The sequence below is a fragment of the Scyliorhinus torazame genome, chromosome 1, assembly GCF_047496885.1.
Source record: "Scyliorhinus torazame isolate Kashiwa2021f chromosome 1, sScyTor2.1, whole genome shotgun sequence".
Classification (NCBI taxonomy): Eukaryota; Metazoa; Chordata; class Chondrichthyes; order Carcharhiniformes; family Scyliorhinidae; genus Scyliorhinus; species Scyliorhinus torazame.
Window position 1 is genome coordinate 74,065,528 of NC_092707.1, and position 21,898 is coordinate 74,087,425.

At 39.9% G+C, this 21,898-nt stretch overlaps 1 protein-coding gene across 1 annotated transcript in view; it reads right to left on the minus strand.

Moving 5' to 3' along the window:
- Window positions 1–341: 341 nt before the first annotated feature.
- The window catches only part of LOC140408846 (mediator of RNA polymerase II transcription subunit 13-like), a 325,611-nt gene continuing 304,054 nt past the window's right edge, over window positions 342–21,898 (minus strand). Inside the window, exons 22-31 of the mRNA XM_072496607.1 lie at window positions 21,626–21,845; window positions 21,163–21,351; window positions 20,267–20,490; window positions 19,154–19,296; window positions 17,712–17,870; window positions 17,408–17,575; window positions 16,120–16,292; window positions 3,184–3,357; window positions 1,966–2,072; window positions 342–1,861 (exon numbers count right to left, since the gene is read on the minus strand). Of these exons, the coding sequence (XP_072352708.1) occupies window positions 1,729–1,861; window positions 1,966–2,072; window positions 3,184–3,357; window positions 16,120–16,292; window positions 17,408–17,575; window positions 17,712–17,870; window positions 19,154–19,296; window positions 20,267–20,490; window positions 21,163–21,351; window positions 21,626–21,845 (1,690 nt within the window). The 3' untranslated portion in view covers window positions 342–1,728. The remainder of the gene's footprint in view (window positions 1,862–1,965; window positions 2,073–3,183; window positions 3,358–16,119; window positions 16,293–17,407; window positions 17,576–17,711; window positions 17,871–19,153; window positions 19,297–20,266; window positions 20,491–21,162; window positions 21,352–21,625; window positions 21,846–21,898) is intronic.

Consider the following 21,898-nt stretch of genomic DNA (forward strand, 5'->3'; position numbering starts at 1 on the left):
CAATTAACCAAGCGATGATATATACACACACACACACACACATATATAAAAACAATTTCCACATTCTTAGCTTTTGAATAGAACCACATAATTGGCTAAAATTAGGAGAGCAATCTATTAATAAAAACATTTCTCTGCAGAGCTCAAGGGTACCAACTGCCTCCTGGAAAATGAAAACCCTCAGGGCACAAAGTCAAAAACAATTTTTTCTGTTGTTTCCCGCCACAGCCTAATTTACAGAACAATATAAAGTTTCCAATCTTCACAAAATCTCTGATCGAGTCATGCATTCCTCACTGAGACTTGCTACTAAATTTACTATAAGGAAATGTACCCGGAGATTGTATTTCGATAATTTAATAATTTATTAATCTAAAAAAGTGTGTAAAAGTATAGCTCTCATCCACAAGATATATGAATGACATTAAAATGCCTGCAGGTTTATCAAACTCGCTTTTAGTGTATTTGTTTCAGCAATACAGAATTAAAATGAACTTCACTTATTTTATTTTATATAAAAGAAGCCCACAGCAAAATGCTCAGAAGAAAAAACTTCATATTGGCGTGAAATGTACAGCTTTTACATTTAAAAATGCTCTGAAATATACATACAAGCATGCTAGCAAAACCAGGTTATCAGAAGACAAACTGGTAAGCCATTTCTGAACCTTGAATGCTTTCTACCAGAAGAAAATTAAAATCTTCTGTAAATGGATTCTGTTGTTCAACTGGGGCTTGTATGCTCAAACTTTTTAAAAATCCACAACTAAAATATGCATATCCATGAGAAATATACATACAACTTTCTCACATTGAAGTACATAATATAGGATTTTATCTATTGCCATTTATTTATTTTTTGCACAAAAACCTATAAATATTACTTCACCAGAATCTTTTAACTTAAAACTTAAATAAAATGACAGAGGTCTGAGTCTGCACCTCCAAAAATATGAAGATGAGTAATTTATCTTCATCAGTCAAGTCCTAGATAAAAATGGCCTTGAAATTGAAACAACCCATTTTCATCCACAGTCTGATGAATTCTGGGAGGGAGAATGACAATAAAATGGAAAAATTACAAACTTCTACTTACAATTCTCACCAAGTTAACTTTTTGTACAATTTTACAATCTTGATTTTCCTCTTCAAAAGGCCTTGTGAAACTTTTCTGATTAAGAAAAAATAGTACTGCAATTTGTCAATTTTACACTGTACACAATAGATACAAACTGTTTTGATATATCTGGTTTATATCTACAATACAAAGGAAGCCACCAAAGGTGACTCAAATGCACAATAAAATATCATTTACAAGCACTAGCTAGTTGATATTCTCCACTATATTTTCCTCGATTTCACAATACTGTGGTTTTTTTTAAGAATGTACAATTTATCATGAAAAATAAATTCTGTGTTGTAGCAATGATGACAAGTATAGTTTCAGAAGCTGTAACGTAAAAATTCCAAAAAAGTTACTGATGTGGAAGAGCTTAACAATCTATGCTGCTGATGCACCAATATCCAAGAGAAGTTCTCTGCAGGTTAACGCTCAGACATTTGAAAGAAATTAGCCATGGAGTGAATTCAATTCCCTTGGAAATGATACTTGCTCAAATTTTGTCATTTTCCCTTACAAGATCTTCAAATCATTGATAAATAGCTGATGATGCATCATGTTCTTGGTCAGGAAAGGGATCAGGTCTGTGTATAACACAACTCCTCGTTTTAAAGTAAATTCATAATGGCATTGTACATTTGAGTAAGCACCACAAAGTGGACGGGCAGACAGGACTGGCGATCTTGTGTGGCAGGGTTACAGTTGAGCCATGATAAGGCATTATACTGTTCCAGTACGAACCTGGAAAAGGAAGAGCCAGTGTATTAGTGTTCATATTAGCTATTAAAGAGTAAAATATAATTGAATATTTTAATTAGAGTAAATGACAGATAGCTATCACAAACCTCAAAACATCTGAAGTTCTGTTGGAATCCAGAGGGTGAGGATGAGAGTGCTTGCCAGGAAGTAGCTCATCTGATTGTGCCAGGGAGACATGGTGATGTAAAGAGGCCTACAAAGAAAACAAATACAGGAACGTTTTAGTCAAATTCAGCACAGTAACTATTAAATACTTATTGAAACACCACAGTCTAAATCACATTCAATTCAACTAGATTTTATTTTGATTTGGGGCACTATTTACTATTGAAGTTTTTCACATATTAAAATGCCCAATTCTTCTTTTAGTTCAGAGTTAGTTCTCAATCTGTATCTTCCCAGTACTTCTTTAGTCTGGCAGAATGTACACATCTGATCCAGAGAATGTGGATGAGAGCATTACTACATCTTTAAAGTTCCCTCCGATAATAGACCAGAAATAGTTGCGGTGCCACGCACTGAACAATCCTCATCCTATTTTCTCTCTCTTGCACGTTAAGTCTTACATAACAGAAGAACTAGGAACAGGAGTAGGCCATCTGGCCCCTCGAGCCTGCTCCGCCATTCAATGAGATACAGGCTGATCTTTGTGGACTCAGCTCCACTCTCCGGCCCGTACACCATATCCCCGAATCCCTTTATTCTTTCGAAAGGTATCTATCTTTTTCTTAAAAACGTTTAAAGAAGGAGCCTCAACTGCTTCACTGGGCAAGGAATTCCACAGATTCACAACCCTTTGGGTGAAGAAGTGCCTCCTAAACTCGGTCCTAAATCTACTTCCCCTTATTTTGAGGCTATGCCCCCTAGTTCTGCTTTCCCCGACCAGCGGAAACAACCTGCCCGCATCTATCCTATCTATTCCCTTCATAATTTTATATGTCTCAATAAGATCCCCCCGCATCCTTCTAAACTCCAATGAGTACAATCCCAGTCTACTCAACCTCTCGTCATAATCTAATCCCCTCAACTCTGGGATCAACCTAGTGAATCTCCTCTGCACTCCCTCCAGTGCCAATATGTCCTTTCTCAGGTAAGGAGACCGTTGATGCTTGTCCGCATTTGTTGACAAGAGCAGGGTACATGAGAGCATTCCTACTATGAGACAAGTAAAAATATTCCAACACTAGATCTGTCTACATTCAAACAGCAACCTCATTTGCGTATTTGAAGGTCTCATTTTGTTCTGGGGCAAACATTAAAGATAAAAAGTTTGATTAATCTAAATTTTAAGAAATAGAGCTCACCTTTAGAAACAATGGGCACTGATTTTGGGCATTGGGGCAGGCAGACCAAAACCACTGAGGAAGATTCTCAGCTTTGGCAGTTGAAACAAAATATCCAAGAGCAAGTGGTTGCTGCAATACATTTGCCACTTCCTCATGAGCTTCTGTAGAGAGGAGCCGCTCACCTCCTTGACCCTAAAGCAAATAAAGATAGAAAAAAAAATAACTTCCAAGATAATGTTGGTCAGGTTATCTTATTTATTTAATAGTTTTCCAAATGATTTAGCAATTCATGCACTCATTACAGCACTGAAAGGTGTTAGTGTAACTGGAGCGCGGAAAAGAGAAAAAGGAAATTAATCTTGCGTTATTCAGAATCAGTTCATTACAAAGATGGAATAAACAATTTTAACAAATGGCTAATATCCACATGCTTATGAGCAGGTGCAGTACAAAGACATATGTATAAAAAACGTGGTTTGCTAAGCACTTTCATTGAAACAAATCATAATATCAAATGGTGTATGGCTTTTCTCCATTGTCAAACAAAATATAGGCCCGAATTATCCTGTCTCCCAGATTGTCGGAGACCGGACTACAACTCAAGATCCACAGAAGTTGTGCTGATCTCCAAGGGAATTACCCGGGAAGTTTAAACTTCTGAAGTGCAATTCCCTTGCTCTCCAGGACTTTAAGTGATTGTCTTTTGCTCTGAAGTAGTCAGGGAATTCGAACAGTTCTAATTTATTTAATTGGAGAGTTCCCCAGTAAATTTTGGACAGGAAAATCCCAATTTAAATCCTGAGTAACTACAGAACTGACCTTCTGATTTCCTCCCCCCTCCAATTCCCCTCTGTTAATGCCTTGTCAATTATATTAAGGTTTCTTAATATCAACTCAATTACATTGTTCATGGTTAAGAGAAACAGATGATTGGTATTAACTGTCTTTGAGCACATCAAAATAGGAGATAGCTGTGAGACTGAACAAGTCAATAAACTCCCTCTATGCCAGGGTCCAGGATGTCTCCAAACGGGTAGAGGGCATGCTGAAGGGAGAGGGCAAACAGGCAGAGGTCGTTGTACATATTGGCACTAACAACATAGGCAGGAAGGGGCATGAGGTCCTGCAGCAGGAGTTCAGGGAGCTAGGCAGAAAGTTAATAGACAGGACCTCTAGGGTTGTAATCTCGGGATTACTCCCTGTGCCACGTGCCAGTGAGGTTAGAAATAGGAAGATAGAGCAGCTAAACACGTGGCTGAACAGCTGGTGTAGGAGGGAGGGTTTCCATTATCTGGACCACTGGGAGCTCTTCCGGGGCAGGTGTGACCTGTATAAGAAGGACGGGTTGCATCTAAACCGGAGAGGCATAAATATCCTGGCCGCGAGGTTTGCTAGTGTCACACGGGAGGGTTTAAACTAGTATGGCAGGGGGGTGGGCACGGGAGCAATAGGTCAGAAGGTGAGAGCATTGAGGGAGAACTAGGGAATAGGGACAGTGTGGCTCTGAGGTAGAGCAGACAGGGAGAAGTTGCTGAACACAGCGGGTCTGGTGGCCTGAAGTGCATATGTTTTAATGCAAGAAATATTACGGGTAAGGCAGATGAACTTAGAACTATGATGTTGCTGCCATTACAGAGACCTGGTTGAGGGAAGGGCAGGATTGGCAGCTAAAAGTTCCAGGATTTAGATGTTTCAGGCGGGATAGAGGGGGATGTAAAAGGGGTGGCGGAGTTGCGCTACTGGTTAGGGAGGATATCACAGCTGAGGGCAGTGAGGCTATATGGATAAAGATCAGGAATAAGAAGGGTGCAGTCACAATGTTGGGGGTTTACTGCAGGCCTCCCAACAGCCAGTGGGAGATAGAGGAGCAGATAGGTAGACAGATTTTGGAAAAGAGTAAAAACACCAGGGTTGTGGTGATGGGAGACTTCAACTTCCCCAATATTGACTGGGACTCACTTAGTGCCAGGGGCTTAGACGGGGCAGAGTTTGTAAGGAGCATCCAGGAGGGCTTCTTAAAACAATATGTAGACAGTCCAACTAGGGAAGGGGCGGTACTGGACCTGGTATTGGGGAATGAGCCCGGCCAGGTGGTAGAAGTTTCAGTAGGGGAGCATTTCGGGAACAGTGACCACAATTTAGTAAGTTTTAAAGTGCTGGTGGACAAGGATAAGAGTGGTCCTAGGGTGAATGTGCTAAATTGGGGGAAGGCTAATTATAACAATATTAGGCGGGAACTGAAGAACCTAGATTGGGGGTGGATGTTTGAGGGCAAATCAACATCTGACATGTGGGAGGCTTTCAAGTGTCAGTTAAAAGTAATTCAGGACCGGCATGTTCCTGTGAGGAAGGAGGATAAATACGGCAATTTTCGGGAACCTTGGATAACGAGAGATATTGTAGCCCTCGTCAAAAAGAAAAAGGAGGCATTTGTCAGGGCTAAAAGGCTGGCAACAGACGAAGCCTGTGTGGAATATAAGGAAAGTAGGAAGGAACTTAAGCAAGGAGTCAGGAAGGCTAGAAGGGGTCACGAAAAGTCATTGGCAAACAGGGGTAAGGAAAATCCCAAGGCTTTTTACACGTACATAAAAAGCAAGAGGGTAGCCAGGGAAAGGGTTGGCCCACTGAAGGATAGGCAAGGGAATCTATGTGTGGAGCCAGAGGAAATGGGCGAGGTACTAAATGACTACTTTGCATCAGTATTCACCAAAGAGAAGGAATTGGTAGATGTTGAGTCTGGAGAAGGGTGTGTAGATAGCCTGGGTCACATTGAGATCCAAAAAGACGAGGTGTTGGGCGTCTTAAAAAATATTAAGGTAGAATACTGAAGGAGGCTGGAGAGGAAATTGCTGAGGCCTTGACAGAAATCTTTGGATCCTCACTGTCTTCAGGTGATGCCCTGGAGGACTGGAGAATAGCCAATGTTGTTCCTTTGTTTAAGAAGGGTAGCAAGGATAATCCAGGGAACTACAGGCCGGTGAGCCTTACTTCAGTGGTAGGGAAATTACTGGAGAGAATTCTTCGAGACAGGATCTACTCCCATTTGGAAGCAAATGGACGTATTAGTTAGAGGCAGCATGGTTTTGTGAAGGGGAGGTCGTGTCTCACTAACTTGATAAGAGTTTTTCGAGGAGGTCACTAAGATGATTGATGCAGGTAGGGCAGTGGATGTTGTCTATATGGACTTCAGTAAGGCCTTTGACTAGGTCCCTCATGGTAGACTAGTACAAAAGGTGAAGTCACAAGGGATCAGGGGTGAGCTGGCAAGGTGGATACAGAACTGGCTAGGTCATAGAAGGCAGAGAGTAGCAATGGAAGGATGCTTTTCTAATTGGAGGGGTGTGACCAGTGGTGTTCCGCAGGGATCAGTGCTGGGACCTTTGCTGTTTGTAGTATATATATATATATAAATGATTTGGAGGAAAATGTAACTGGTCTGATTAGTCAGTTTGCAGACGACACAAAGGTTAGTGGAATTGCAGATAGCGGAGGACTGTCAGAGGATACAGCAGGATTTAGATTGTTTGGAGACTTGGATGGAGAGATGGCAGATGGCGTTTAATCCGGACAAATGTGAGGTAATGCATTTTGGAAGGTCTAATGCAGGTAGGGAATATACAGTGAATGGTAGAACCCTCAAGAGTATTGAAAGTCAGAGAGATCTAGGTGTACAGGTCCACAGGTCACTGAAAGGGGCAACACAGGTGGAGAAGGTAGTCAAGAAGGCATACGGCATGCTTGCCTTCATTGGCTGGGTTCACTGAGTATAAGAATTGGCAAGGCATGTTGCAGCTGTATAGAACCTTAGTTAGGCCACACTTGGAAAATAGTGTTCAATTCTGGTCGCCACACAACCAGAAGGATGTAGAGGCTTTAGAGAGGGTGCAGAAGAGATTTACCGGAATGTTGCCTGGTATGGAGGGCATTAGCTATGAGGAGCGGTTGAATAAACTCGGTTTGTTCTCACTGGAACGAAGGAGGTTGAGGGGCGACCTGATAGAGGTCTACAAAATTATGAGGGGCATAGACAGAGTGGATAGTCAGAGGCTTTTCCCCAGGTAGAGGGGTCAATTACTAGGGGGCATAGGTTTAAGGTGAGAGGGGCAAGGTTTAGAGTAGATGTACGAGGCAAGTTTTTTTACACAAGAGGGTAGTGGGTGCCTGGAACTCGCTACCGGAGGAGGTGGTGGAAGCAGGGACGATAGTGACATTTAAGGGGCATCTTGACAAATACATGAATAGGATGGGAATAGAGGGATACGGACCCAGGAAGTGTAGAAGATTGTAGTTTAGTCGGGCAGCATGGTCGGCACTGGCTTGGAGTGCTGTACATTTCTTTGTTCTTGTTAATAAAGAGACGTTTCATTTTCACCAAGTGGCTTGGATCCTATTAACTAACATCCAGAACCCAACCGGACCTAACTGTACCACCCTACCCAGATACCACCCTATCGAATGGTAACTAAATGACCAGTTTATTTCTATACATTTAGATCGCAAATGGTGTAATCAATAACTAAATAATTTGCCATTGTTTGGAAGTGAAGCAGGTAGAGAAATTACTTGTGGAAAACCAAAGTCCCAAAAGTCTCCTAAGTAAATGTATTTTGATGTTCTGCTCAAAACTATGGTCCCTGTTGCAATTAGAATATCACAGTTGATAAAGAAAATACAGTATTCCAAACAAGATCTCATCTATGATCTGTATTTTTTTGGAATAACTTGCTTCAACTAATTTGATACCCCATCTGATGTACTGTGTTCAGTTTTGTGAGCTCATGAAAATATACTAGCCCTGCTAGATTAATCAGAATGGTATCACATGGGTTAAATTGTGTGGAGAGGTGACATAAAGCTAGTTATATTCCTTAGAATTTAGATTGTTGCAGGATGATCTAGTCAAGGTGTTGAAAATGATTAAGGCATTTGATAGGGTAGATATATTTCTTCTTGCGGTAAGAAATCCAGAACAAGAGGTCAGAATCTTGAAATTAAAACTAGGCCACTTAAGCCTTAGATTGATAGGCGCACTTTCACACAAAAGTTAGTGGAAATTTGGGTCACTCTAATGCTGCAAGTGCTGGATCAATGAAAATGCCCAAGACTGAGCCTGATAGACAGCAAGCAAGGCTATCAAGGGATTTGGAACAAAGGTAGGTAAGTAGTGTTGAGATACAGATCAGACATAAACAATGAGCATGGCAGGACAGACTCTCGAAGGGCTGAGCAGTTTACTCCAGCTCCTACAATACGAATATGAAGGGCAATATAATATGACAGCTTCACAACGATAGACCACAAACCAGCCAAAATCTTTTTCACCTTTTCTAATGAGATGGTGTACAATTGATTTCTCTTGCTTATTCGTGTATACAAATTAATATTTTTCTGAAGAAAGCTAATCTATTTTTTGTTTAGCTGATACCCTACTCATTTGGATATTAGTAATAATATTTAACATTGTATTTATAATATTTTCATTTTGATCTCAATACAATGGCACATTCATATTGTGGAAAATGTGAAGCAATTTTCTCTGATACACCAGCTTACAGACATATTTCTGTCACAATAACGTACATTAAAAATTACAGAAAATGGTTCATTTATGTTGGTACACAATAACTCCAGAACAGGCACTGTCTGCAACAGAGCTCTGAGAAAAGAACTAGGCTATCAAATGCACACATTCAAATTCACATTTCCTGTTCTGGTTGAATTTTAAAAGGTATTTTCAGCTGCCCTTGTCCCAAATTGAGTAATCTACCTCAAGCTATCGTACGAGTCAGAGAACTTAAACAGGTCCAATTCACACTGAATTTCAGCACTGCAAATTTCCTATTTACGAGCATGAGGCTGCTGTGCCTCCGATTGCATAGAATGGTAAAGTACAGATGGAGACCATTCATCCCATTGGCCCTTTGAAAGAACTATCCAATTAATTCCACTACCTTTTGTAAGTTACAACTTCATCTGCTTTCACCACACTTCCAAACAGCACAGTCAGAGGGGAGGTGATGGTGCAGTGGTATTGTCGCTGGACGTGTGACCAGAGACCCAGGGCAATGCTCTGTGGTCCCAGGTTCAAATCCCACCAGGGCAGATGGTGAAATCTGAATTCAATAAAAATCTGGAATTAAAAGTTGATCATGAAACCATTGCTGATTGTCGTAAAAACCCACCTGGTTCACTAATGTCCTTTCGGGAAGGAAATATGCCATCCTTACCCGGTCTGGCCTACATATGACTCCAGACCCACACAGCGTTGCGGTTGACTCTTAACTGCCACCCACTGAAATGGCCTAGCAAGCCACACAGTTCAAAGGCAATTAGGGATGGGCAACAAATGTTGGCCCAGCCAGCGACGCCCACATCCCAAGAACAAATTTTTAAAAGTCTAGATCATAATTCACTGTGCAAAATACATTTATATCCCCTCTGGTTCTTTTGTCAATTACTTTAAATCAATGTCTCCTACAGTAGAGACAGTTTCTCCCCATGCACAATGACAAAACCCCTCAAAATTATTACCATTAAATTTCTCCTTAACCCTATTTGCTCCAAGAGAACAAGTCCAGCTTCTCGAAAGGACCTCATTCTTGTTAACTCTCTTATGAATCTACTTTGAACTCCTTTTAAAGCTGTAACATTCCTTCTCAAGTGTGCTGCCCAGAATTGAACACAAGGCTCCATCGAAGGCCTAACAAGTGATTTACAAAGGCATAACATTCTTGCTTTTGTAGTTATCTGTGTGTTAGTGTATAGTGATAAGGATTTTTAGACAATTTATCAACTCATCTTGCCACCTTCAAAGATTTGATAGTAACAGACTTTGGTAAAATAGGCTAACGCATGGCAAATCAAATTTAGCACACAGAAGTATGAAGATGATATGTTTTTGAAAGGAAGAATGAGAGATCATTTAAACCAGTTGGTATAATTTTAAAGAGGTTGCAGGCACAGAGACACCTGGGAGTTTAGGTACTTTTCTTTCTCACTGCTTACTCTATAGTTGCTACTGTGCTGTTGAAAAAAAAGTTTACAGTTTAAACCATTGTTTGGAAGTGCTTATTCTTCTGAACACATTAAATCTGTATGTTTCAGAGACTTGGACAACATACAGCAGACACCTCAAAGCACCAGAGAAGTATCATCAGCAGTATCTTCCAAATCCAGTGGCAAAGAAAGGCCTTCCAGCTGCACTACCCTCTCCCAAGCCAACATGTCAAGTAACAAGGCGCTAATTGCTCAAAACCAGCTGTGCTAGTGGGACATCATTTGTATCCTGACACCAGATTCCCAAAGCAAAGACTCTACTCGGAACTCAGCTGCAGCAGGAGACTCTCAAGAGGACAGCCAAAGTTCTTTAATGATGTCCTCAAACCATCCGCAAAGAGTTTGAACATCCCTGTAGACTCACGGGAGTCCCTGGCTTGTGACCGACCAAAGCGGAGGTTTATTCAGGAAGGCAACGAACAGAATCGTCGGAAACATGCCGAGGTGAAGCCAAAGCATCAGAGCAGGTGCACAAACCTTCAAACACCTTCAAGCACCATCTGACCCACTTGGCTGAGTCTGCGGATCACGCATTGGACTCATCAGAACCTCAGAACTCATCGAACCAGAGTGGAAGCAAATCATTTTTTTTGCTTTTTACTTTTAGTTTTTTTAAAATAAATTTAGAGTCTCCAATTATTTTTTTCCAATTGAGGGGAAATTTAGCGTGGCCAATCGACCTACCTTGCACATCTTTGGGTTGTCGGGGTGAGAACCACAGACACAAGGAAAACATGCAAACTCCACACGGACAGAGACCCGTATCCGGGATCGATTCCGGGTGCTCGGCGTCGTGAGGCAGCAGTGCTAACCATTGCGCCGCCCTAGAGTGGAAGCAAATCATATCCAATCCTGAGGGCCTGCCGAAGAGACCCAAGGATAGCTTCTGAAAATTGATCGCAATCTCAAGGCACTGATAATTCCAGTAAAGCACCATCTATTTGGTCCAGGCATTCTATAAATTAACCAGACGTTGGATATGTAGAGGCATGTATTGGTTGAGGAGCAAGGGCTTACCCTGTAGGTCTCATCTAAAATCCTACATCTTGAGAACTAGCAGCAAAAATGCTAATATGAAATAGAATCCTACTCCAGATTTTCACTAACAGGAAAAACCAAAAACAGATCATAGTCCACAGATCCAAGACCAAATAATATTGCCCCATTTTTTTGTTACTGCTGTCATGGAACCCATTGGTCCGTGGAGATTATACCATTTAAAGACACAGGATTTTCCAATGCTGAATGGCTCCTGCCTAGTAGCAAGGGTGGGATCTGCTGGGGGCTGTTTTGTTAGGCCTCTAGAACAGTTCAAAGGTGTGTGCACAATTCTGCAAGGTGTCAGTTTGAGGCAGTCTGCTAGCCCAAGAAGTGCGACAAAGACACAGGGACAGAAATAGGTCTTGCTAAGTTAAAAGAAAGGAGCAAAGAAATAGGCTTTGAATTAAAGAAAGAGCTGCAGATAGCTGATTGACTCCATACTGTACTGTGGGCTGCAAGGGAAAAGGTACCCCATTGAAGTAATGTTGTTCTGCTTGCCATGGCCATAGCTCTGAAAGTGTGATGGTAAGCTAGCATTGAGTCATTCAGGAATCCAGACCGAAGGAGTCTCGTCGGGCGAGAATGAAGCCCTGTGAGGCGAGCCATTGTTAAAGCCATTTGAGTGGGAGCGATCTTTGGATAGAAATCCAAAGCAGGATCGTCAAAGGTGGAGTGTGAAAATCCTTGAAAGACAAGATTTCAATGTGTTTGTTTGAGACTCAAGGGGAGATGAATGTTTAGGTGATTTCTTGAGAAATCTATGGATTCTGCCTTGGTTGCATCTGCCACTTACTCAGTAGTGTGATGTGTTCCACCACAGTTTGTCTGTTAATTCAGATGTACCTCATACTTAACCCCTGAATGTTATTTGAGTACAAGATACATGCTGCAAATGGTTTAATCTTTATGAACTTGCATACCAAAGCTTACTTTTGTGTGCTCAGAACCATAAGATCTTATTGGGATCTTATGACTTTATTCCAAAAGCAGGCCTGCCCCCCGACCCCCCAAAATGCCCCAGGGTTCGGCTAAGGATCACAACACTGTCCACTTTCCAATACCGTGCCGATTTACAATATCTGGTACTAATTCAAGGAGCCTCATATCCGGAATCTTAAAAGTATTCCAGTAAATGCCAAATGCATTTACTGAATTCCCTTCCTCAATCAAATAATCGAAAAAATAATCAAAGACTGCTCCCACCCAGCTTGCTCACTCTTCCAACTTCTTCTATCAGGCAGGAGATACAAAAGTCTGAGAACACGCACTAACAGATTCAAAAACAGCTTCTTCCCCATTGTTACCAGACTCCTAAATGACCCTCTTATGGACTGACCTCATTAATGCTACACTCCTGTATGCTTCACCCAATGCCTGTGTCTAGGTATTTACATTGTGTGCCTTGTGTTGCCCTATTATGTATTTTCTTTTCATCTACTTAAATGATCTGTTTGAGCTGCACGCAGAAAAATATTTTCACTGTACCTCGGTACACGTGACAATAAACAAATCCAATCCATTCTAGTTCCCTACTCTCAGAATCCAGAATGTTTGAGACAATTTGTCCTTCTAAATATATGCAATTTCTTACAATCGCTCTGCTCTTCAGCTCAGTATTGGCAGGAATCCTGCAAAATGCTTGATGATTTCCCTACCACTATTAGGTGATTTACTTAGTCATACTGGGGTAATATTCACCACTATCCAGTCACCACTTGCATTTATGGAACTTTAAAAAACATTAAAAATACATCATCTAGCTCAGTTGATTTGTAGACATGCAATTCATTGAATTTCTTGAGAACACAGTTTGCTGATATTTGCACATGCTCTGGATTTTCTTTACCTTCTCTTTGGGCTCTCCTTTTACTGCAATTCAATCAAAATTTAGATTGTTTTCTTCTTCTTTCTAGTTATCTATTCATTTATGTTTAACTCTGGGACACTGTTCATTAATTGGGTCTTCTTTATATTGCAAATTGCCTTCTCAAAAGACAAAATCATGTTTCAAAATGTCTCACTGCTACAAAAATCGGGCACTTCAGGTTGGTTTATTTTTGATTAAGTCACAGTGTATGTGGCAGCAAAATGTAATTCTGTGGTTAAGATGGCTTAACCAGTAGAGATCAGGCAGACTACTTCATTTCTTAAGTTGAAAGCTCTGCAAAACAAAAGCCTTTCAATTCAAGTCAATTAACTGGTTTATCTGTAAACCTTTAATTATATAGTTGAAAGCTATGCAAATTAACTGAACAAAGCATTGGTCATTTTGTGAATGATGATTACCTGTAAATACACTAGTTATTTTTATTTGGTACCTCTAGGATAAAAGTGTTTGCCGTACGAAATATTAATTATCTTAGATGTTTGTAGTAGAACTTGTAACTACAATAATCAGGTACCCTATTCCTTTACTTTGAGCACAAGATCGGTTCACACAATTTAACTGATGAGAAGCTGACCGTTGTATTGGCATGAGAAAAAAGGTACATGGAAAAGTATGACTCACAACCAAGACATTTGCTCTGTTCTCCAGGGTCCACAGAGGTTCTCAGACTGCCAAAGTTGACTGTCAACACCCCGATCAACAATGCTTTGGCAGTTTTCAGAACATTTTTGGGTATTTAATCAGGATCTAGATCCCAAGGCCAAAAACAAATTAGCTTTTGATACCACAGCCCCCAAGCATATTCCAGATCACTTCATAAGAAGCTATCTCTTTATTAATTAATTAAACAATTCTACAGGAATTGACAGCTCTTCTTATAGTTTAGGGCAGCACGGTAGCATAGAGGTTAGCACAATTGCTTCACAGCTCCAGGGTCCCAGGTTCGACTCCGTATTGGGTCGCTGTCCGTGCAGAGTCTGCACGTCCTCCCCGTGTGCGTGGGTTTCCTCCGGGTGCTCCGGTTTCCTCCCACAGTCCAAAGATCTGCAGGTTAGGTGGATTGGCCATGATAAATTGCCCTTAGTGTCCAAAATTTCCCTTAGTGTTGGCTGGGCTTACTGGGTTATGGGGATAGGGTGGAGGTGTTGACCTTGGGTAGGGTGCTCTTTCCAAGAGCCGGTGCAGACTCAATGGGCCGAATGGCCTCCTTCTGCACTGTAAATTCTATGATAATCTGTGATAGTTGAGTGCTAGGCTGACCTCAGGCGTCACCCTCCAAAATAATTCCCCCCCTTTGCTCCCATTCCACAGCTACAAGTTGTCAAACATTATACTGCCCACTTAATTTTGCTTTATTGAAAGCCAAGTAGAACGGTACCCTGCTCATTTATAAAACAAAACCCATATTCCCATTCAAAAAATGTCAACCTATTTTTCTTTTTCAGCTGCATACTGGCCTGCTGTGTATTTTCTGCTTATCCAATCTTATTGAAGTGTTTGAGGCCTAGAGTTGTTAATCCATTAATAAAACCACTAAATTAGATTATATTTTGTTTCAATGTCAGCATGCAAGCCGATAGTTCTTGAAATTGGCACGCCTGGGTTGCCTGCACAAAAGTGTGCTCTGGGCACCAGCTGTAGAATTATTTCCAATCCGCAAACTAGATCTCCCTGTTACTTAAATTTATTTGTTGCCTTGAGTTCATTTTGCAGTTACTTGATTATGCCACTTGATGGAGCACCACACAATTCTTCCACTTCAGAGAACAAAATAAACCACATTAATCCTTCTAATCTCTTCAGAGGATCAAGTTGGGAGTATGGTTGTGATTTGGGTTCTTGTGTGTGGACAATATGTGAATTTAAGTTGTCTTAAGACGACAAGTGGAAAACTATATTATTATTCAGAAACAAATGTCTTGCAGTTTTAATATCCTTTTATTAAAAGGAGGAAAACCGTATTTGGATATTTTTTAATAGAACATGCTCTGCAAAATCCATACAATTCATACTTATTCTGTTTAAGTATGGATATCAAAATCCATACTTATTCTGCAGGCGATTTTGAGAGGTCTTTCATCTCACACCTCTTCGGCCACTCCAATTATTCTCTGTCCCTAACCTTATCAACATTTTATTTAATCTGCTGAGATTTAAACTAACAATATCAAGTCACACCTCCCAACCTGCGAAGTTTAAAACTAAGGGATAAAGGAACCCAAAATCAGGGACAAATAAACAAAATAAAAACCAGACTATATGGTACTGTGAGCATTCAAATTACATGCAGCATATATTATTTTGGGTTCATCCATTGTTTGAGGGGGCGGAGTTCTGCAAGTTCAAGTTGTGCGCTTAATTGTATGGTACATGATTAATAATCTTTGAAATGCTAATATGTCATTTGCACACTCTGCAGAGTTAGCATGCTATTGTATTGCAATATTTGGTTTATACCCTAAAATGATGTACCTATCAAAATACAATAATTGACGATGTTAGTCCAAAGCAAAAACCAAGCATTTTAGACTTATTCATCTGCCAACCTCTCATCGTTCAAACCCATTGGGACTAATCATTTTAAGCTTGTAAGACAATATGATATAAGAATGCCAAACTAAGCTTGGAAAATAGGACAATTTTCAAATTTGCTTCCAAAATTCATACAGTTGAGTAGTTGCGAAATAAGCTAAGAGATATGACTCTTGCACATAGAGTCTTAGATACACAAAACAGTGACAATCATAAGTGCCATAGACAGCATAGGAAATCTTAAGAACCCTGAAGTACTTATTATTTATTACTATCCACTTTTAATTAACAATATTTAAGAGCAGAAAGATTCACACAAATATCCATTAAGCTAACTTGAAAGGAGTGAGGCTCAATTTTGTACTTAAGACCTATAATAAACAAGAGGTAGTTTTCCTTCCTCAAATCTTACTTATGATTTAATATTACCACCTTACCCTGCCAGCTTCACTGCTGTGCTGAAAATGTGAGCTTGCCACTGTGCCAGGTGAACCAGGAGACAGTACAGGAGAAGAGGTGGGAGATGGGTGGAGATTACCAGTTATCAGAATCCGAATATCATTGTCAAAGTCTTCAGCAAAAATATCCTCTTCCAGAATTCCTATACCATCTGTTTATGAATCAAAAAGAAACATTGAAGCAAAACTAATGCATAAAATGAGATCCACTATCTTTAATCAAAAACATGGACTAATATTGCTTTTGTAAAGGTGTTGCTTCAAAATACCTCAAGCAATCCTTGCTCTAACCATTCTATTCAACATCCCAGGTCTACGTTAATGTGGTTCTGTATTGACTGCTGGGAGGTGCACAAATATGGCATGGGAATAGTTGTCTCGCTCTCTATATGTGCACAACATCTCCTCATAGAGTACATTCATATATAGGTGTCCTGCTGTTTTTTCCCAAATTTCATTGCAACTACATCTTGAACCAGAAATTAAGCACAGAAGGAGACTATACTGCCCATTGTGGTTATTTGAAAGAGCAGTCTTGCTTAGCTCCACAACCCTTGGCTTTTGTCCGCATCCTCAGCTCCCCGTCAAGTCGAATCAGCTCCCATCACATTTTTGGGTAGAGTATTCCAAATTCCAATTCTAGATCTTTTGCTAATGAAATTAAATCTATGACTTTTGATTATTGACCCATTCACTAAATTGAATAGTTATGACTCTATCTGCATTATCAAAACCTCCCATCACCTTGAAAACATCTATCAGGTTATCTCTTAACATTCTATGTTCAAGGAGAACAGTCATAACTTATCCAATCTTTCCTCATAACTGAAGTTCTTTCTGCCTGGCAATCGTTTGTAAACCTCCCTGATCCCCCTTCTAAAGCCTTTGCATCCTCGCTGAGGTGGGATGCCCTGAATTGCTCACAGTATTCAAGCTGAGGCCTAACCAGTGATTTAGGTTCTTTGTTAGCATGTTACCTATTTATGCAAGTTACCTATTTATACATGCTATCGATCCCAGCTTTCTCACAAGCTGCACCAAAAGTGTTAAAATGTCTGAAGAAAGTGACTCTACTGACAATAAGCAGAAAAGACAATTTCCATCGACAGACAGGAGTGTTTTTGTGCAACATCAGTTTTCTTTAGCTTCCTCGATAATCAAATATTTTGCTCCAACCAGCTTCAGCACCAAAATGTTTTTAATTGGAATATTGCACATTCTGCAGCTTTAAAAACTTCAATTGCAGGCATTACATACTTGTACTCACCTGGGTTACCAAGAACTTCCAGAGCTTCAGTATTGGCGACAACTGTAGCAGCAGATGTTGGAAAAACCAGAATGTGTGTACAGGACGCATCCTGTGGGGTATTCAGCTGAGATGTTTGCAAGTTGAGAGCTGTACCACGCCCAAACACAGAACCCATTGTGACAGCATCTTAGAGATCCAGAATACAAATAATCGTCAATTGGAGTTTAACTTAGAGATACCAATTGTGCAATTACTTTGAAACTATTATGCAATGCACATTCTTGTAAATATTTAAAATCTTTTCAAAAAAAAAAATCCATACCAGGCATGACAACAAATGAACCCTGTGGTTCCAGGGCAACCAAGCAGGCACTGAGAATTGTGGGGGAGTCTGCTGCAGATATACCACACATTGTGCAAGTTTCCTTTAATTGTTTACTGGTAGATTGTAGCGAGCGTCGCCCAATAAGAATGCTCCAATCTGTGGAAAGATTAATTATGATTAAGAGGCATACATCCCAAACAAAGAGTTTATTTGCCAAACAAATTGGCTTAAATGCCAATCTCAATACAGTCAATAATTTTTGTATTGTTGGATACATGCATCAGCAAAGGACATGCTCCTCACAACTTTGCACAAAAATGAATGAATGGAAAATTGTGGTATGTTTATCACTGGTTTCCCGATATGTACCTATGAACAGTAGTAACTTTTGCACCAGAAACACTGGTTTGGAAAAAAATCAGCTCCAATATGCATAGTTTTACTAAAACCATCCTCCGCTTTACAATTCATACCACAGTTGGTAATAATAATAATAACCTTTATTAGTGTCACAAGTAGGCTTACATTAACATTGCAATGAAGTCACTGAAAATTCCCTAGTCGCCACACTACGGCGCCTGTTCGGGTACGGAAATCAGAATGTCCAATTCACCTAAGAGCACGTCTTTCGGGACTTGTGGGAGGAAACCCTCGCAGACACGGGGAGGATATGCAGACTCCGCACAGACAGTGACCCAAGCCGGGAATCCAACTGGGACCCTGGCGCTTGAAGCAACAGTGCTAACAGGCGGCACGGTAGCACAGTGGTTAGTACTGGCGCTTCACAGCACCAGATTCGATTCCCGGCTTGGGTCACTGTCTGTGGAGTCTGCACGTTCTCCCTGCGTCTGCGTGGGTTTTCTCCGGGTGCTCTATTTTCGTCCCACAAGTCCCCAAAGGCTTGCTTGCTAGGTAATTTGGACATTCTGAATTCTGTACCTGAACAGTGGCGACTAGGGGTTTTCACAGTAACTTCATTGCAGTGTTAATGTAAGCCTACTTGTGACAATAAAGATCATTATTACCACTGTGCTACCGTGCCGCTACTACTCACCTACTAACATTTAGGCGTTTCACTATTTTACCAACAATCGCACAGATTTTTCAAAAAATTACACAACCAAGTTGATTTTTAATAAAACAGCTCGCTGTAAAGAAAATTGTTGTCACAAAAAGTTGCTGTAATGGTGAACTGTAAAAATGTATTGTGTTAAACTGTGTAAAAAAAACATCTATTTTCTCTTTCATTTTTATCCAATGATCAAGAAACTGAATGGGTTAATTGATATAAAATAAACAAATTGTCTGATGTTGCATTTCATTCACGTTTGTCACATAATAGTGATGGAAAAAATAAGGACTGACTACAATTCTGAAATTCTTCTCTGAAGTTTATAGTACTTGATTATTCATTCTAGTTTGAATTCAGAGTTGCCAACCTTTGAGTTCTCCATGACCTACTCTCCCCAGTCTCCCCATTACAATTCTCCATGGCAGTGACGTCATTTGCATAATTCCAACACACCATTCCCATAGTTTCTGCAAGCCGATTTTACGGGCAGGCACTTTACTTCTCCTCGACCTGAAAAACATCATGTTGTAATAATTCAACACTTCAGATTAATATCTTGCAATTCTTGGCTAAGCAAAGCTGCTCCCTGCATCTTGTGGCATGAACAAACAGAGGAGATATTAAAACATCCCATTACATAGATTTTTTCCAAATTTACATTAATTCAAATTTGAAGTGAATGCACCACAATTACTTTTAAAAAGGTAAATTAAGTTTGTGTAAATGGAACCAAACATACAACTGTATTTGCAGGCCACATACCCCTAGTCTCTTCTGTCATTTTTACAGTAACTACCGATAACAAAAATATGGGTAAAACGCCACACAATACATAAACTTGAACTTCCACTGAACTTGGCAAGAGCAACAATTAAGTGGATTCTTGAACTTGTGAACAGGCCTATAATTTTCAGACTCTATGCACCTGCGTGATCCACTAACTGAGTAACCAAACCATCTATTTTCATGCTGGATCATACAATGTCAAATGTACAGACTGCTCAGATTTTTCAAGGTTAGTACGATGTAGTTAGCTACATCATCACATCTGAAGATGGCAGAATGCGCATCACAGTCATCTTCAGAAATGGGTGCATAATTTCTAGCTGCAGCACTACTGCATTTAGACATGTAAACAGAATATTCAATGCACTAAGTTTTTTGAGTCCTACTCGGATAATATTACGTTTCAGTTTCTCTTTCAGTCTGAAAAAGAAATGATCAAATGGGCTGTAAATCCAGAGAAATACAGATTAAATTGGAATTTTGTCATCAGAGCAAAACAACCGGAACATTATATTGCAGCCATTTTATGTTTAATTTCTGACATTAATTAAGTGACCGCTTGTTACTTTATGAATGCATCTTAAAGAAGAAAGGCTGGTTTTATGTACATGTAGTTGTCTAGGTTGTTTTTGACCTACTTCGGTTAAATTGCAATGCAAACCCTAATGCAAAGTCAATCTGAACAAATTGTTACCTGTTTGGTACATCAATATTCAGAATGCATGTCTCCAGTAATTCCCCATGGAGGTCCGTACAGGATGCCAGTAGCCACCTCTGATCATGCGATAAACAATAACCAACAAAGAGCACATTGTACTTCTGGCTTGCCTCTCCAAATGTTTCACCTAGCTCTGTTTGTTTATCCTTAATTGGTGCCAAGATATAGGGAGGTGAATACACCTGGATAGGATGGGGACGCTGGAATTTAAAAAAAACTTTCAATTTGACAGTGCATATCAAGGAAAAAAATCTTTTTTTTTTTTAAATAGTGTTATTTTAGGCAGGAGATCATAAGACAGCTGGATTATTCACGATAAGAAGGGAGGAATGAGTGTACAAATCAGCTTCTCATGGTCAGTTAAAGCAATAGAAGAGAACATGAAGTGGTTTGGTTAACCATTCTGTCAGTAGAGATTATGCTACATGGAGCAGAAGAAATCAAATCATTGATCATAGAATTTTCACAGACTAAACAAGGTTCCACAGCACCATAACATTAAAAATTCTTTCAGGAGAGGATGGCAATGGGAATTAAAAAGCATTAGACATAAGCTTACATTAAGTATGAAGCTAACAGAACACTTAAGACGACAAAAGAGTATACAAATTATTTATCTTATGGCCAGGGATGTCCAAAACCCAAACAGACATTAAGATATTAAGACATGGCATGTAAATGGTAAGTGCAATTCCACAGCAAGTTGTCAAAAGGTTAGAATGATAATTAATATCCTTAAAACTGGTATTACGCTCGAACTTTCACTCAAAGTATTTTACTTGAAGTGCACATAATGGGCAGTTAGACCACTGATGGGCAATAATTAGTGCAAGAACAGTAAATATCAATTGAAGTTACAAACTAATACGCACCTCAGAATGCTTAAGGGTCATATCTATTGTGGAAGCAGGACCAAAGCCAGTTAGTGATTTAATATGAATCTGTGTAGGAAGCGGCCGTCTGCATTGAGTGTAAACTGAGAATGCCAGTGATTTTAAGTGCTGGATATAGAAAGTGTGATCATCTTTCACTGGTTGTAGTAGATACTGGCAAGGCACAATCTGAAACAAAACAAAATTTCACGCTTCTATGCATCACATTGGGAGGTAACAGTTTTAATGCAACACCTTAAATGTAGGGTAGAAGTCAAATAGCTGGAAGCATGCTCATTTATAATGCAAACACATTCTTTTATATGATGAAGGTTAGCCATTTCAATGTTTTGCATTAGTGCAAAATGATTTTAGAATAAAACAAATATTTAAGTGCTATGGAACACTTAGGAGAATTTTTGAAATTAAATATGAATACGTAAAAAAACTAATTCCAAATTACCTGGACAGTGAATGCATTCCTCATATGCTCTGGTAGATTATCCAGCATCTCCATGTAGCACCGTAACAGTCCTAGCAGCCATCCACTAGTAAAAGATGACTCTTCTTCAGAGGAATATGTAAAAGGATCAACAAGATAGATGACGACAGCTGGTGGATATGCATTGCTGTCAGCTGATTCAGCTTCAGTTGGAATTCCTATCCGTTCCCTTTCTGTAGTACTGCAATAATAAAACATAGGGATGTGAAATGACAATCAAACATCAGTCAATTA